The 12,991-nt window shown below is 36.1% G+C and overlaps 2 protein-coding genes across 16 annotated transcripts; one reads left to right on the top strand and one right to left on the bottom strand.

The window, feature by feature from the left end:
- The first annotated feature begins 698 nt into the window (after positions 1 to 698).
- On the top strand, positions 699 to 5,680 carry LOC105117195 (KH domain-containing protein At4g18375). 14 transcript variants are annotated; one of them, XR_840694.1, is made up of 10 exons: positions 699 to 826; positions 1,040 to 1,695; positions 2,115 to 2,510; positions 2,613 to 2,867; positions 3,012 to 3,278; positions 3,397 to 3,461; positions 3,638 to 3,708; positions 4,580 to 4,732; positions 4,822 to 5,077; positions 5,367 to 5,680. XR_840694.1 is itself a non-coding variant. In XM_011014776.1 (8 exons), exons 2-7 carry the CDS (start codon positions 1,096 to 1,098, stop codon positions 3,684 to 3,686), a joined length of 1,632 nt encoding a protein of 543 aa, XP_011013078.1. In that variant the 5' UTR covers positions 699 to 826; positions 1,040 to 1,095; the 3' UTR covers positions 3,687 to 3,708; positions 4,580 to 5,339. The 14 variants fall into 14 exon arrangements, 5 of the variants coding, with proteins under 5 accessions (XP_011013078.1, XP_011013116.1, XP_011013123.1 ...); XR_840697.1 differs by having other exon boundaries at positions 4,822 to 4,860; positions 5,367 to 5,592; XR_840691.1 differs by having other exon boundaries at positions 4,822 to 5,166; positions 5,367 to 5,592.
- A 774-nt stretch (positions 5,681 to 6,454) lies between these two features.
- On the bottom strand, positions 6,455 to 8,716 carry LOC105117182 (uncharacterized). 2 transcript variants are annotated; one of them, XM_011014760.1, is made up of 7 exons: positions 8,580 to 8,716; positions 8,035 to 8,173; positions 7,545 to 7,607; positions 7,417 to 7,464; positions 7,241 to 7,294; positions 6,943 to 7,006; positions 6,455 to 6,859 (listed from the first exon to the last, which is right to left on the bottom strand). In XM_011014760.1, the coding sequence occupies exons 2-7, from the start codon at positions 8,170 to 8,172 to the stop codon at positions 6,711 to 6,713; spliced, it is 516 nt and encodes a 171-aa protein (XP_011013062.1). In that variant the 5' UTR covers position 8,173; positions 8,580 to 8,716; the 3' UTR covers positions 6,455 to 6,710. The 2 variants fall into 2 exon arrangements, with proteins under 2 accessions (XP_011013062.1, XP_011013068.1); XM_011014766.1 differs by having other exon boundaries at positions 6,455 to 6,856.
- Between the last annotated feature and the right edge of the window lie 4,275 nt (positions 8,717 to 12,991).

Here is a 12,991-nt window from a genome sequence, read left to right as displayed (position 1 = left end):
TCTTAAATTCTGACTATAAACTCTCTCTCTCTCTCTCTCTCTCCAACTTCTTGTTGTTTTGGGGGTGTGTTTTCAATGCTAATGACTGTTTTTTTTTGCTTCCAAGGTTTCTTGTTAATTCAAGTACCAACATTTAATAAAGAATCAAGGGTAAAATAAATACAAGAGTCTTTACAATAATTTTTTAATTATAGATAAAATAGTTAAGACTGCTATTTAAATTTATTTTTACATGTATTTAAAATAATTTAATTATATAATTTAATATTTTATTTAAAACATAAAAATTATAATAAGTTATAAATTAAATTCAAGTTCCACACATGAAATTAAATTAAAATTCACGATGTGTTAGCAAACAAGCTCTAAAAATACCGAGACAATAAGTATTCGCGACAGTTTTCTGTTTTTTATTTTTTATTTTTATCTTTAGAAGATCTTAGTTTCATTTATTTTTTATTTTTGCCATTTGATCTGGTAAAAACAGAAATACAATTAAATACTTTACCTTATCTTGTTTCATTACTTTTTTGCAATCACAACATTTACTGTCCATCTTCTGCCCTTCCTATTCCGGACTGCCATATTCAGCTAAAAAAATTCCATGCCAACAGACGGAGGCTATCTCAGTAATTTCCACGAAGGGATCCGGAAAAGTTACGGTACAACCCTAGATTCCAACGCTCTGCTGTCCACTACATATTTTGACAGGGTCATATTTGCCCCATCTTCTCCCTCCCCACCCCCCTCTATCTTTTCCACTGCAGAACAAATCAAAGCAGACAAGCTCGACACCCTCTTTCGCTCTCCAATCCTCGCTTCCCGTGTTAGTCTCTCTCCCTCTCTCTCAATCTCCCCTTCCTTTAAATCTCCTTTGATTTAAATATGTTGCGTAATTATTACTATTAAACTGCTAGTTACTGAAATCCCAGATCTATTATTACCACTAAAGACACAATCTTTTTTATTTTCTTGTTCATCTTAATCACATAAAAAACTGTCCTTTTTTAATTTTTAGTTGGTTTTTATGTATCTGCAGTTAAAGGGGGTTGCTTTCTCTGTTTTTTCTTGTTCCTTTTGCTGCTACTACTAACAATGGCTGGTCAAAGGAATGACTACGGCAAAAGATCACAGCACTCACAATCTGATTATGGCGGGGGTAAAAGAAGAAACCCCGGAGATGACCCTTCTGACCAGAATACGATTACTAATGAAGATACAGTCTATCGTTATTTATGCCCCTTGAGAAAGATTGGCAGTATTATTGGTAAAGGTGGAGAGATTGCTAAGCAATTAAGGGCGGATAGTAAGTCAAATATTAGGATTAGTGAGGCAATGCCGGGTTATGATGAGCGAATTGTTACTATTTATAGTTCGAGTGAAGAAACTAATCTTTTTGGAGAAACTGGCGAGTATGTTTGTCCTGCTCAAGATGCGCTTTTTATGGTTCATGATAGGGTTATTGCTGAGGACTTGAACAATGCTGCTGCCGAGGAGGAGGAGGGAGAGGATAATTTTGGGGAGGTACAGCAAGTTACGGCGAGAATGCTTGTGCCAGCGGATCAAATTGGGTGCGTTATTGGGAAGGGCGGACAAGTTATTCAGAATATAAGGAGTGAGACTTGTGCCCAGATTCGGATTACGAAGGATGATCATTTACCTCCTTTAGCTTTGAGTATCGATGAACTCCTCCTGGTAAGGGGTTTCTTAAGTTTTTGTTTTTCTTGCTAGTGTACTATACCGGAACTTAAATTCTTATTGAGCTTTATTTAAAACAAGAAGACAACAAAAGAATGAACCTGTGTGCTTTCACTGTCGATGGCGGAGCTGTTTGAATTTAATTTCTATTATAAACATGTTTTCTTTTTGTGACCTTATTACTAATGCAGCATGTTGTGTCTACCAATAATAACAGTTGAATACCTGGGCATGCGATTTTCTTTTCCAGATTTTAAAAAAGCAAACATAAATTCTGAACCAAATCTCTAGTGTTGTTTGCTAGTGAATTTGTCAGTTCATCTCAAACATGCTTTTCAAGATGACTTGCTATCACAGCAGTAGCTGTTGGATGCTGATGTATTTTCTGAGAGAAGTGAACTTTTGATAAAATACAGATTCATGGAGAACCCTCTGCTGTGAGAAAGGCACTTTACCAAGTGGCAACCCGCCTTCACGAGAATCCATCTCGGTCACAGCACTTGATACTGTCTTCTTCAGCCAACATGCATGGTGGCATGTTTGTGACTGCAAATGCTGGAGCTCCTGTTTTGGGTCTATACGGCAACTATAAAGGTGGTTGGTCATCATCATTTTACCCTGACCAGAGAGATGAATCTTCTGCGAAAGAATTCTCTCTTCGTTTAGTGTGTCCCACTGCAAACATTGGAGGTGTGATTGGGAAAGGTGGTGGTATTATCAAACAAATTCGCCAGGAATCTAGGGCTTCTATTAAAGTTGACAGCTCAGGTGCTGAGGGAGATGATTGCATAATATTTATATCAGCAAAGGAGGTGAGCATGCTATTCTTATTTTACAGGCCCTCTACGGTTTTCTTTGTGAAGCACTCTTGATGGAATTCTGTATTGTTGATGATCTAACCATTTTCCTTTTAGTTCTTTGAAGATCAATCTCCAACCATGAATGCAGCATTGCGCTTGCAACCACGGTGCAGTGACAAAACTGAAAAGGAATCTGGTGATTCTGTAATCACCACCCGCCTGCTTGTGGGAAGATCACAAATTGGATGTCTTATGGGAAAAGGTGGGGCAATTATTTCAGAAATGAGGAATCTAACAAGGGCAAACATCCGGATTATTTCCGATGACAATCTTCCTAAGGTTGCTGGTGAAGATGATGAGATGGTGCAGGTGAATATTTATAATTTTAATAGTGTGCAAGTGTTTTGACCCTGCTATTTGTGTCATGTGTTGCTCAATTTATTTTGGTTTTTTTGGCATATTTGGTCCAACCTTTGTAACGCCACGGAGATTATGTTTTTTAATGCTGACTAGATCACCGGAAGCCTTGAAGTCGCTAGCAATGCTCTTTTACAAGTGATTTTGAGGTTGAAAGCCAATTTATTTGGAAGGGATGGAGCACTAACTGCATTTCCACCAGCACTTCCATATATTCCTATGTCACTAGATACATCAGATGGTTCAAAATACGGAGGCCGAGACAGTCAATCACGCGGACGTGGTTACACTTCTTCCTCTAGTGGATATGGATCTCGTGATGCGCACCCAAGTGATAGTTATGGAAGTAATGTAGGATCACTGGTATTTTATCTTTGCATATGTGTGTGTAGAGGGAACTTTCTTTTGGACATCTGTGGATCAGTAACCGTGTCTATGTTATTATTGCCTCTCATGAAGTTTTATGTGATTGTTCTTTCAGATTGGCGGTGAAAGCAGTTATGGAGCATATGGTGGCTTCTCATCTGGTCGTTCTGGTGGTGCCGGGTAAGATTTCTTCTGTTTGAAACTTTTTTGCTCAAGTTTTATTTTAATGCTGGTGCAATTTATTATTGTTAAATTTTTCTATTGTTTCTTAAAGTGAAATGTATTTGGAGATCTTCATCCATTACCAATATTGATAATCTCTCCCTCGCTTGATTCTTCTTAACTTCTGCTACCAGGTTATCTGGTCAGAATCCTGTTTCCCAAAGAAAACATCATGGGTATTAATCCTGTATTCTAGGGCCAACAGGTAGATAATTTTCCATCCTCTCTTTCTTATCCTTATTATTCAATACGCGTGCTGCTTTCTGTTTTCTTTGTGATTGAAGAGGACATAACTACACATTGATATCTAACCCAGCCATCCTAGTTTTTAGAATTCTAATGCACCTTTTTGCCTCTGTTGCCTTCCCTGTACAATCCAAACAGCAGTGATCTGCAAATCCTGATGCCGCCCTTTGCCCTTTGATGAAGCCTTCAGCCTAAGATACAAAAGATCAGATGAACAGGCCTTGACAAAACTGTGCTTCACCTTGGCCCACCCTCAGATGCTTTATTTTGGATATCTGTTGATGCAATTCACCATTCAATCATTTGAGGACCTTGACACCAGTAACTATCAAAGCTTATATTGTGCTCTAGATGGATAGCCCATCAGCATGCTTATGTGTAACAATAATAATATCTATTTCCCTGTAAAAGATGTGAGATTGGCACTCACAAACTTGTGTCACTGGTTTTATGAGGGAAAATTTTTTATAACTGAATTCTGAAAGTATATGCTTGTATTAGTTATCAATCTGTGTGTGGCTTGACAGATTATGGCAAGGGCCCGGAAAACTTTAGGTTCTGTAATCTGGACGGTGCTTTACCATCTCGTCATGGTGCAGTCATTCTTTTATTTCAATTTACTTTTATTTTCAAGTTTGTGATTGTTATCTCTGTGGCCATGGGTTGCCACTACCTTTATGGTTGGAAGGGAACTCGTGGATGTCCTCCATTTATTCAAATTTTGATTTAATCTCTAATATTTTGCATCTCAATTTTTTATGTGATTTGGAAGAATACCGCGTGGAAATATCGATATGAAAATTTTCTAATATTTCAAATTTGCTTTGAAGGCAAATCTCTTGATGGTCTGTGTTCAGGCTTGTCCCATAAGCCGTGGGAAAATCACAATGGGGCTATTAGTTTAGCTGGGAGGTAGTTGTATGCATCCCTCTTTGAGCTGATTCACCAATTACTGGCATGGTGAAGATAAATCAGCTTGAGGGGTAGGCATGTTCTCTACTTTCATCTTAGTGTTCTTGTCCATTAGCCTTGGATGGATGGATTGAAGTCCTTTGTGTAATTAACGTGGCAGGTTTGATGCATCAACAGTTTTCATTTACATCACCAGCAGGTATGTTTCTCTGCTCCTAGTTTATAGTAAACAGGATGTTTGTCCAAGTCATGACTTGGCTATCTTATTGGTAATCAGTAAGCTGGCTGCTCCTGTATAATAATTCAATAATTGAAAGATGGTAAGGCATGATGTGTGCAGCAATTGAAGGTGGACAAATAGACAGAAGTGTAATTTTCCCAATCGGGCACTATATCCATATTCTTTTATGGCACAGGTACTTCACCTCATCTCATGTATGGAAACAGACCCAGGAAACTAGTGAAACTGCTGTATTTTTGGATGTTCACTGGTGTGATTACAATGTTGAGCAATCACCATGTTATTTGATAGGAACATAATATAACAAATATCACTGTTGAATACAGGAATACCTGAAATCATGTATGCTTATCAGTTGTATTTGGAATAGTTTTATTTCTGTGTTTGCATTAGACCGGGTTTCTTAAGTCTAATGAAAGCTCACTCTTCAAACTTTTGATTTCTTGTGTTATATTGTGTTTCAGCATGGCAGAAGGTATCTGATTCTTGTTTGGTCTACATTCACACCTCTGCATTGTGGTTAAATATGTGTGTATATATAGGAGGTTGATGTGATTGGAGCTTTTGGGGCCGAATTTGAGTAATTGATTTGATAGTGCGGTGCATTGAATTAGCTCGAAAGTAATGTGGAGAATTAACTTGTGTTTTGCTTGTATAGTGAATGGTGAGGAATTGTTTCTGCTGCCGTTCTCCTGAATTTCTCCTTTTAATTGGCGTGTAGTATCTGTTCAGCTAGGATTTTATCATTAATTAGATGTTTGTATAGATGATTCTATCGTGATTGTTGTATAGCCGAATGAGTCTATTCTCTCCCGCCATTCAATCTTCGCACCTATTTTTTTTGCCTTGATCAAACATTGGACACAGGTCACAGCTACGCCAACAACCTTGGCTGTGGTTTGTGGCTGTGGTTGAACGCCAACACAGGTCACATTAGCGTATCCGGTTTGTGGCTGTGGTTGTACGCCAGTGTACACACATCCCCTATGTTCAAGATTTCAGTAATCAAGAATCATCTAGGTGGTAGCCAAGTAGTAAGACTTGGGATCAAGGAATTTGTTTCTCTGTGATTTCAGGTTCGAGTCCTTAGTTCTAGATGGTAGCCAAGTGGTAAGGATTTAGGATCAAGGAGTTTGCTCCCTCTTGGTTGCTCATATGATGGTCACTGGAGACTTATATGGTCGTTAATTTCAAGGCTTGTGGGATTAGTCGTAGTGCGCGCAAGCTGGCCCGAACACTTATATTAATCTTAAAAAAAGATTTAAGTAATCAAGAAGTTCTCCCTTCATCAAAATTTGTGTTTTTATTTACCAGCAACGCATGCACGTTGTAGGCCATCAAAATTAAGTAATCGTGGTGCGTGCAAGTTGGTCCGAACACTCATATTAATCTTAAAAAAAAACTTCAGTAATCAATAAGTTCTCCCTTATCAAAAGTTGTGTTTTTATTAACCAGCAACGTATGCACGTTGTAGGCCATCAAAATTAAGTGGTTATTCAATGATACAATCCGCTAGGGCGACTAAAGTACGTGCCTGTTCTGACCCGAATCAAGCGTCCATTAACATTTTTCCAATATTTTATTCAATGGTTAATGACACTATTTGGGTACAAATATAGAAGGAAGGAAAAGCCAAAAGGATCCATTGTAAGATGTATTATTGTCGAATGACTAATATTAGCACGACGATCCAATGCTTTACTTCCTGCATTAGCACATCGTATGCCTACAATCATGGTTTCTGAAATCTTATTTTTCTGGGAATATAAAGTGACAAAGGGTGCCAGCATGAATAAATTAAACTGCAACTAGGCATTGCAGGTTTGAACACCACGAGCAGAGTTCTTATCGTCTCCACCGTAGCAGGTTTGATCTTCAGGAGCTGAGTTCTTATCGTCTCCACCTTGTGGTTGGCAGTTCTCATGCTCAGGAGATGCGTCATTACTGCCATCCTCTGCTGCAAATAAAATGAAATTAGTAGAAGTAGATACAGTAAGTGGGCAAATATAGGCAAGGATTGCACGTGGTTCTGCAAGATACCATCATCATCGTCTGCAGGAGCATAAACTGAGCGCCTTGAACGCATTTGGTGTTGCGGAGTGGGCTGAAACAGGAAAAAAAAAACAAGATTTAACAGGTGATGAGCCGTGTTATTGGGACGAAGTTCACTTGTTAAACGCTTCATTTTAGTCAATCCGGCTGGCTTAAAAAACAGGATTGGGTGGCAGGACATTGGTTAAATTCAATTCGAGATAGGATTATAGGACAACGATCATAGCATGCAACTGATCTTTTGACGAGGAATCCATTTCAAGGTGTAAACAGGAAGCATCGATACCTGAAGTTTTGGGCGGAGAGCTTCAAGCGGTCCTTTAGGTTTTTGAGCTCCTTGCTGTTGAACAAGTTGACAGACAGGTAAAAGAAAAAAAAAAACTTGGAATTTCAAACTCAACATTAGAGTTCTAAAGAATGACAACCATCAAAATTCTAGAAAAAAAATATTCAATTGACTACCTTTCCCAGTGCCCAATCAGCAGAATCAAAAAATGCTCGTTCATGATCCTAGAACAGGATGAAACTCGTTACTTGTTAGATAATTCAATTGAACTAACGAAGACAGATAGGAAATTAATGATAGTTACCTTAGATATCAACGGCTTCTTCTTTGATGACATTCCCCCGTATTTTTTCTTGATGATCTCCTCCTGCAAAATGTGTCAGAAGCTAAGTTTTGAAAAATGTTACATTTCGCTTAGCCTGCATATCAATGAAATCTTTATTTTTTCTCTCCAGGGCAAGCAGTTTGAGAGCCAATGAGTTTAGATTTGTGTCAAACGTGTAACCAAAACACAAAATTTTGTACAGCGCTCTCAAGATTGCCTTTTCTTATCCCGTTTGGTTATGTTACAAAGAAACAAATTATACCAAGATTCACACGACATTTGATGTGGCAAGTGACAATCCAAAACATCAGGTGATTAATCAAGTACGACAAGAAATACTTCGCGTATCAGTTTGTATAACTATAATATGACATTTGTTGATTTAGAACCCTTATGCCTTGGGAGATTATAAATTCTTGTCGCCAGCCAAACCAGAAGTGTGACGTAAAGAAGTTGCATTGCGATTTACCTCCTGCTCGGGTGAGAGCATGGGGTTTTCACCATTTTGATCCAATTCTTTTTGGTCACCATCGTTTTCGGCTGGATTTTTGGCAGCATCGTCACTGAACTCTTGCTCCTTTCCGTCCTCGATGCTCTTGCTTGACATTCTGTGTTTTGTAATAATAATAGTAATAATAATAATAAGAGAAAACATTGTGAGTTCCAAAGAAAAAAAAAAGCTTCGTCTAATCTTTAACTGTATACGATTGCCATAATTAAGTATAGCTTATAACCATACATATATTGTTACGTCTATGTATTCTAGCTCTAGAGAGTTGCTTTGGGTAGTGGCAAAGCACACCAATTAATAATAAAAAATAATTGAAGAGAAGAAAAAAGAGAAGAAAATCATCAATACTATTGGTCTTGATAATTAACTAATAAATGCTCGAGAATTGTATGGTAGAAAAAAAATGAATTTATTAAAAATATGAAATAGGCAATGTTCAAATGAAATTGAAGCAAAAGGAGCGTGCAGAAGTTGTTTTTTAGTTAGTTTAACATGTTTATTACCTGATAGTGATCGATGATCGGACCAGGAAGCTAGGATGGCGGCAGAGTATGCTACGGATACGGGTCTACCCGGATTCTGCTGTCTTATCCTATCAAAATAGCCTCAAGGCTACGCAATACGCAAAGAAGTTAGAACAGCGAATATCTCTCTCTTTTCCGTCAGTTCCCGATGCGGGAATAGGCCTGTCATGGGCCTTTGGTCCATGCATTATAATCTGTGGGCTCGTGGCTCTTTGTTTTAGGCCAATAGGCCCGATAAACCTTGCATTTTCTTTTTCCTTTTCTCTCTTTCTTTTTGTACATTTTGATTGTGTGCATGTATCATTGTGTTTTTGAAGCTTACTGGTTTGAACTATTTTTTAGTCCCGAAGAAATATTTGGGTTGATGAGCATGGTTCAAGAACCCTAAACAATATGCACCTTTTTGTGATGATCTTATCCTGTAAGCATTGGGATTATATCAAAGAATACATGGAGGAGGAAAGAGACCCTTTCGAGATCCTCTAAAAGGATTTGATGGCTGCCGACTGCTGGCTGCGGAAAGAAAGTAATGCCACCTGAGCTAGCTCGGAAGCATGAATAGCAACAAATCAGTAGTCATATTGATAAATATGCGTAATTAATTTTGAATATTGTTTAATTCGTCAGTTTTTAAATTTATTTTTTATAAATTATTAATGTTCAGTTTTTAAATTTATTTTTTATAAATTTTAAATTTAAATTTTAAAAATTTTAAATTTTTTAAAAACTTATATAATTATTAATTTCAAGATATATAGATTAGTCGAAGCATATAAAAATTAAACCGAATATTTATATTAATTAAAAAAAAAATTTTTAAAAATTTATATAATTATTAATTATCATTTTTTAATATGACATTTATCTTACACCCAGTAACTTTGAATTGTATCAATCTGACACAAACTTAAGGATTGATGGGCATTTTTAATTTTTTGTTTTTTTTTTAGATTAACGTGAATATCCGAGTCAGCTTATACGCATCATGACTAATTCCACGAACCTATATAATTAATTTTGAATATTGTTTCCCTTTCTTCTTCGCTAGACGGAAGGTTGATGAGGTTATAAGATATGAGTAGCCAAATCCCAATATTATACCACATCTTAATTCTGTTTTTTCCGGCTTAGAAAATTAACTCTTCCGATAAGGTAGAGGGGGGGTTATTCTAGGGCAAACGTTTACATTTTCCCCCTATCCCATGAACACTCTAGATATATTAAAATAACAACAACAATAATAATATGTATCTTGAATATTCCTCACACACACGCCCTGTGTTTCCAAAGTTTTACGTATACAACATAATAATCATGAATTAATGTGTACATCCATATCAAACAGGGGTTTTTTTTTTTAATTGTGAATTCTACTTTATGTGGAAATCTTGTTCTTTCTATTCACCTGTCTACCTTCCACTTCATCGAGAGTGAAGCCAAGATCACGAGGATTGTCTTTGCCATCTTTGGTACGGTATGGGCACTTATATTCTAATTAGCGAGGATCAGTAACTTTTTATAATTTAAAGAAATCAATCACTTTCTAATGAATTTAATTAATATCAACCGTGTAAAGGCAATGCTCGAACTTCTCACTGCTGGGCTTCAGCGGCAGCAGTCGTCGTAACCTAGGCACGCAAGGGGAATGCTAATGCTAATTGGTCGGCAATCTGTCAAAAATTCAATAACTTTTGTGAGCGAATCTCTGGTTCTTTTGCCTCATTAATTACGATTATGCTGATAATCATCACATCAGCTGCTCTCTGTCGGGGCACTAATGGATTACAGGAAGGATGCATGTATCCGTGTCATTATAATTTTTTTATTTGAGCATGTGTATCTATAGTTCTTAATTACTGTATTGTAAGATGTAGTCACTGATAATATTCAGAACTAATCTATGATATGAAACTATATTGTAAGATGTAGTCACTGATAATTTTCAGAACTAATCTATGATATGAAACTATTGTGTTGTGTCCAGCCACGTGATCGATGTCTAATGGAGCCTACGGCTACAATTCATCGGGGGCATAGGCATTTTCTAGTTACCTTGAATGCCTCTACAGTTCGCTATCTTTTCAAAACGATCTCAATTTTCTATGTTCAGAACAAATTATGTAACATCTTACGAAATAGTTTGTTTAATCGGAGGTAAAGAGTACTTTAACTAAAGCAATTTTGAAAATTGTGGTTGGATGTTCTAATTAACCGACTATACAACAGCTGGACTTGTTTATTTCACTAGTATAATAGATGCATGTGAACAGCACAGTTCAAAGTCGGACCTGCCAGCATTGGCAACTTAAAAGTGCTGAAATGGTTATAACTTGAGCCTAGTTCCAATTTATATCCACCAACATATAAAGATTAATGACTGTATTTATACCACAGCATTTCCTGTGCTAGCCCGAATTCTTGCAGAATATTTAAAGCTGCTAACAACTCAAGTTTGAGAGACTGCAATGGCTGCAGCAGCGTTCAATAACGTTGCAGCGTGGATCTTGCTAGCCTTAGCAGTAGCTTTAGCTGGTAATGGTAATGGTGGTGAACACAAAAGATCTTTAATATCAATTTGGGTAGTCGTCTCAGGTGTTGCCTTTGTTGCATTCATGTTAATTGTGATCCGACCTGCCGTGAAATGGATTGCTCGAAGATGCTCCCCAGAACATGACATGTTAGATGAAGCTTATATCTGCCTGACACTGGCTGGGGTTATGGTATCAGGACTCATGACCGACCTTATAGCCATCCATTCTATTTTTGGTGCATTTGGTTTTGGACTAACTATCCCTGAAGGTGAATTTGCTGAGACATTGATGGAGAGGATTGAAGACTTTGTTTCGGGTCTGCTTCTTCCACTTTGCTTCTAGTGGATTAAAGACTGATGTGGCTACAATTCTCGGGGGAAGGTCATGGGGACTTTTGGTGCTGGTTATTACTACAGGCTGTGCAGGGAAGAATATCGGGACGTTTGTGGTGGCAATGATGCTTATGATTCCAGCTTAGGTCCAGAAAAACCTAAGCTGTTGTGCAATATTGGAGGCCATGACCTTTCATTTTTGTCCTGCAATTATAACAAAAATGAAAGAAACGACAACTCCACAGTAAGCAAGTGTTTTTTTTTTTTTGGTGATGAAGGAAGAAGCAAGATAGCGCTGACAGGAGAGATAAAGATAACGAATATATAAATAGCGTTTGATTAATGTTTTAGAATATAAAAGATAAAAATGGTAGTAATAAAAATATGTTTACTTGAATAAATGAAAATAAAAATATAAAAAATATGTTATTATAATAATTTTAAAGTAAATTTAAGTATTTTGAAAATAAAACTAAAAAAAAATGTATATCAAGATAATTTTTATTTCAAAAGTATTCTTATAAAGAATTTTTAATTAAAAAATTATACAACTAAAATATATAAAGATAAAATTAGTTATTATTATAATTTTAAAAATCAACTTGTAGTAAGCCTCAAGATAGTTTTTTTAAATAAGCGAATCGATATTGTTTTGATACAAAAATCATAAAAAAAATCAATAAATTTTTTATTTAAATTTTTACCCTGCTTGATAAGATTGCATGTCACTTTGGGTTTTTTATCAAGTCAGATTATGTTATTTTTTTTTATTTTCTTTTAAGTTTGAATTAATTAATATCCCAAGTCGATGATATTTTGACTTAACTCACGAGTACAATCTAAATTTTATAATTAAGGTTATTATATTATTAATAATTTCAACATGTAGGATGGAGGGATGATGAATCTATTTGATATATTATTATTAAATATAATTATGGTTATATCTCTTATTTTATCTTATCTTTTATGTATTTATTTTTTGTGTATTTTTTATCTTAAAATATAATATTCAAATACTGCTATAAGAAAAATGTTTTTCTATATTTTTATTTTAGAAATATATAAATTCACTTTATCATGACACATTTATTTTATATTTATGTCTCTTCTTTTTAATTAAACATTTATGTTATATATACACACACGCGCGCTCCAAACGCTAACTAAATGATGTTGTTCATGCAATGAAGGAGTGGAGGAAGAGCAGGAGTAATTTAATTTAGTACAGTAGTTAATTACATTTTTGAAAAAACTGAATTCGATGTAATAACTAGGCATGTTGGAGTACAAATTCTAATAGGACAGGTCCGTGCTCATGACACATGATTTGTGGTTGTTCTAATCCACTATCATTCTCCTGCATCATATATATCTATATATAGACACACACACACACACACAACAATCTGGTAGAGAGAGATAGAGAGACGACAACAAAAGAAGAGCTGATATTCAAGATTGTTGATAAATGCTCATGTGACAACACTGGACTTGTTCTCTCCTAATATTGCCACAATATCGTCTA

This window comes from Populus euphratica, unplaced genomic scaffold, assembly GCF_000495115.2.
Source record: "Populus euphratica unplaced genomic scaffold, PopEup_1.0 scaffold5.1, whole genome shotgun sequence".
Classification (NCBI taxonomy): Eukaryota; Viridiplantae; Streptophyta; class Magnoliopsida; order Malpighiales; family Salicaceae; genus Populus; species Populus euphratica.
Note: the sequence above shows the minus strand (reverse complement) of the source record. Positions and strands in the feature narration are given on the sequence as shown.

Excerpts from the sequence above, each read along its gene's own strand:
- LOC105117195 (XM_011014776.1), top strand. The coding sequence starts at position 1,096 with ATGGCTGGTCAAAGGAATGACTACGGCAAAAGATCACAGCACTCACAA. Across the intron at positions 3,279-3,396 it reads GAAGTAATGTAGGATCACTG|ATTGGCGGTGAAAGCAGTTA; the intron begins GTATTTTATCTT and ends TTGTTCTTTCAG. Across the intron at positions 3,462-3,637 it reads GGTCGTTCTGGTGGTGCCGG|GTTATCTGGTCAGAATCCTG; the intron begins GTAAGATTTCTT and ends TTCTGCTACCAG.
- LOC105117182 (XM_011014760.1), bottom strand. The coding sequence starts at position 8,172 with ATGTCAAGCAAGAGCATCGAGGACGGAAAGGAGCAAGAGTTCAGTGAC. Across the intron at positions 7,295-7,416 it reads CTGATTGGGCACTGGGAAAG|CAAGGAGCTCAAAAACCTAA; the intron begins GTAGTCAATTGA and ends CTTGTTCAACAG. Across the intron at positions 7,007-7,240 it reads CTCTCCGCCCAAAACTTCAG|CCCACTCCGCAACACCAAAT; the intron begins GTATCGATGCTT and ends TTCCTGTTTCAG.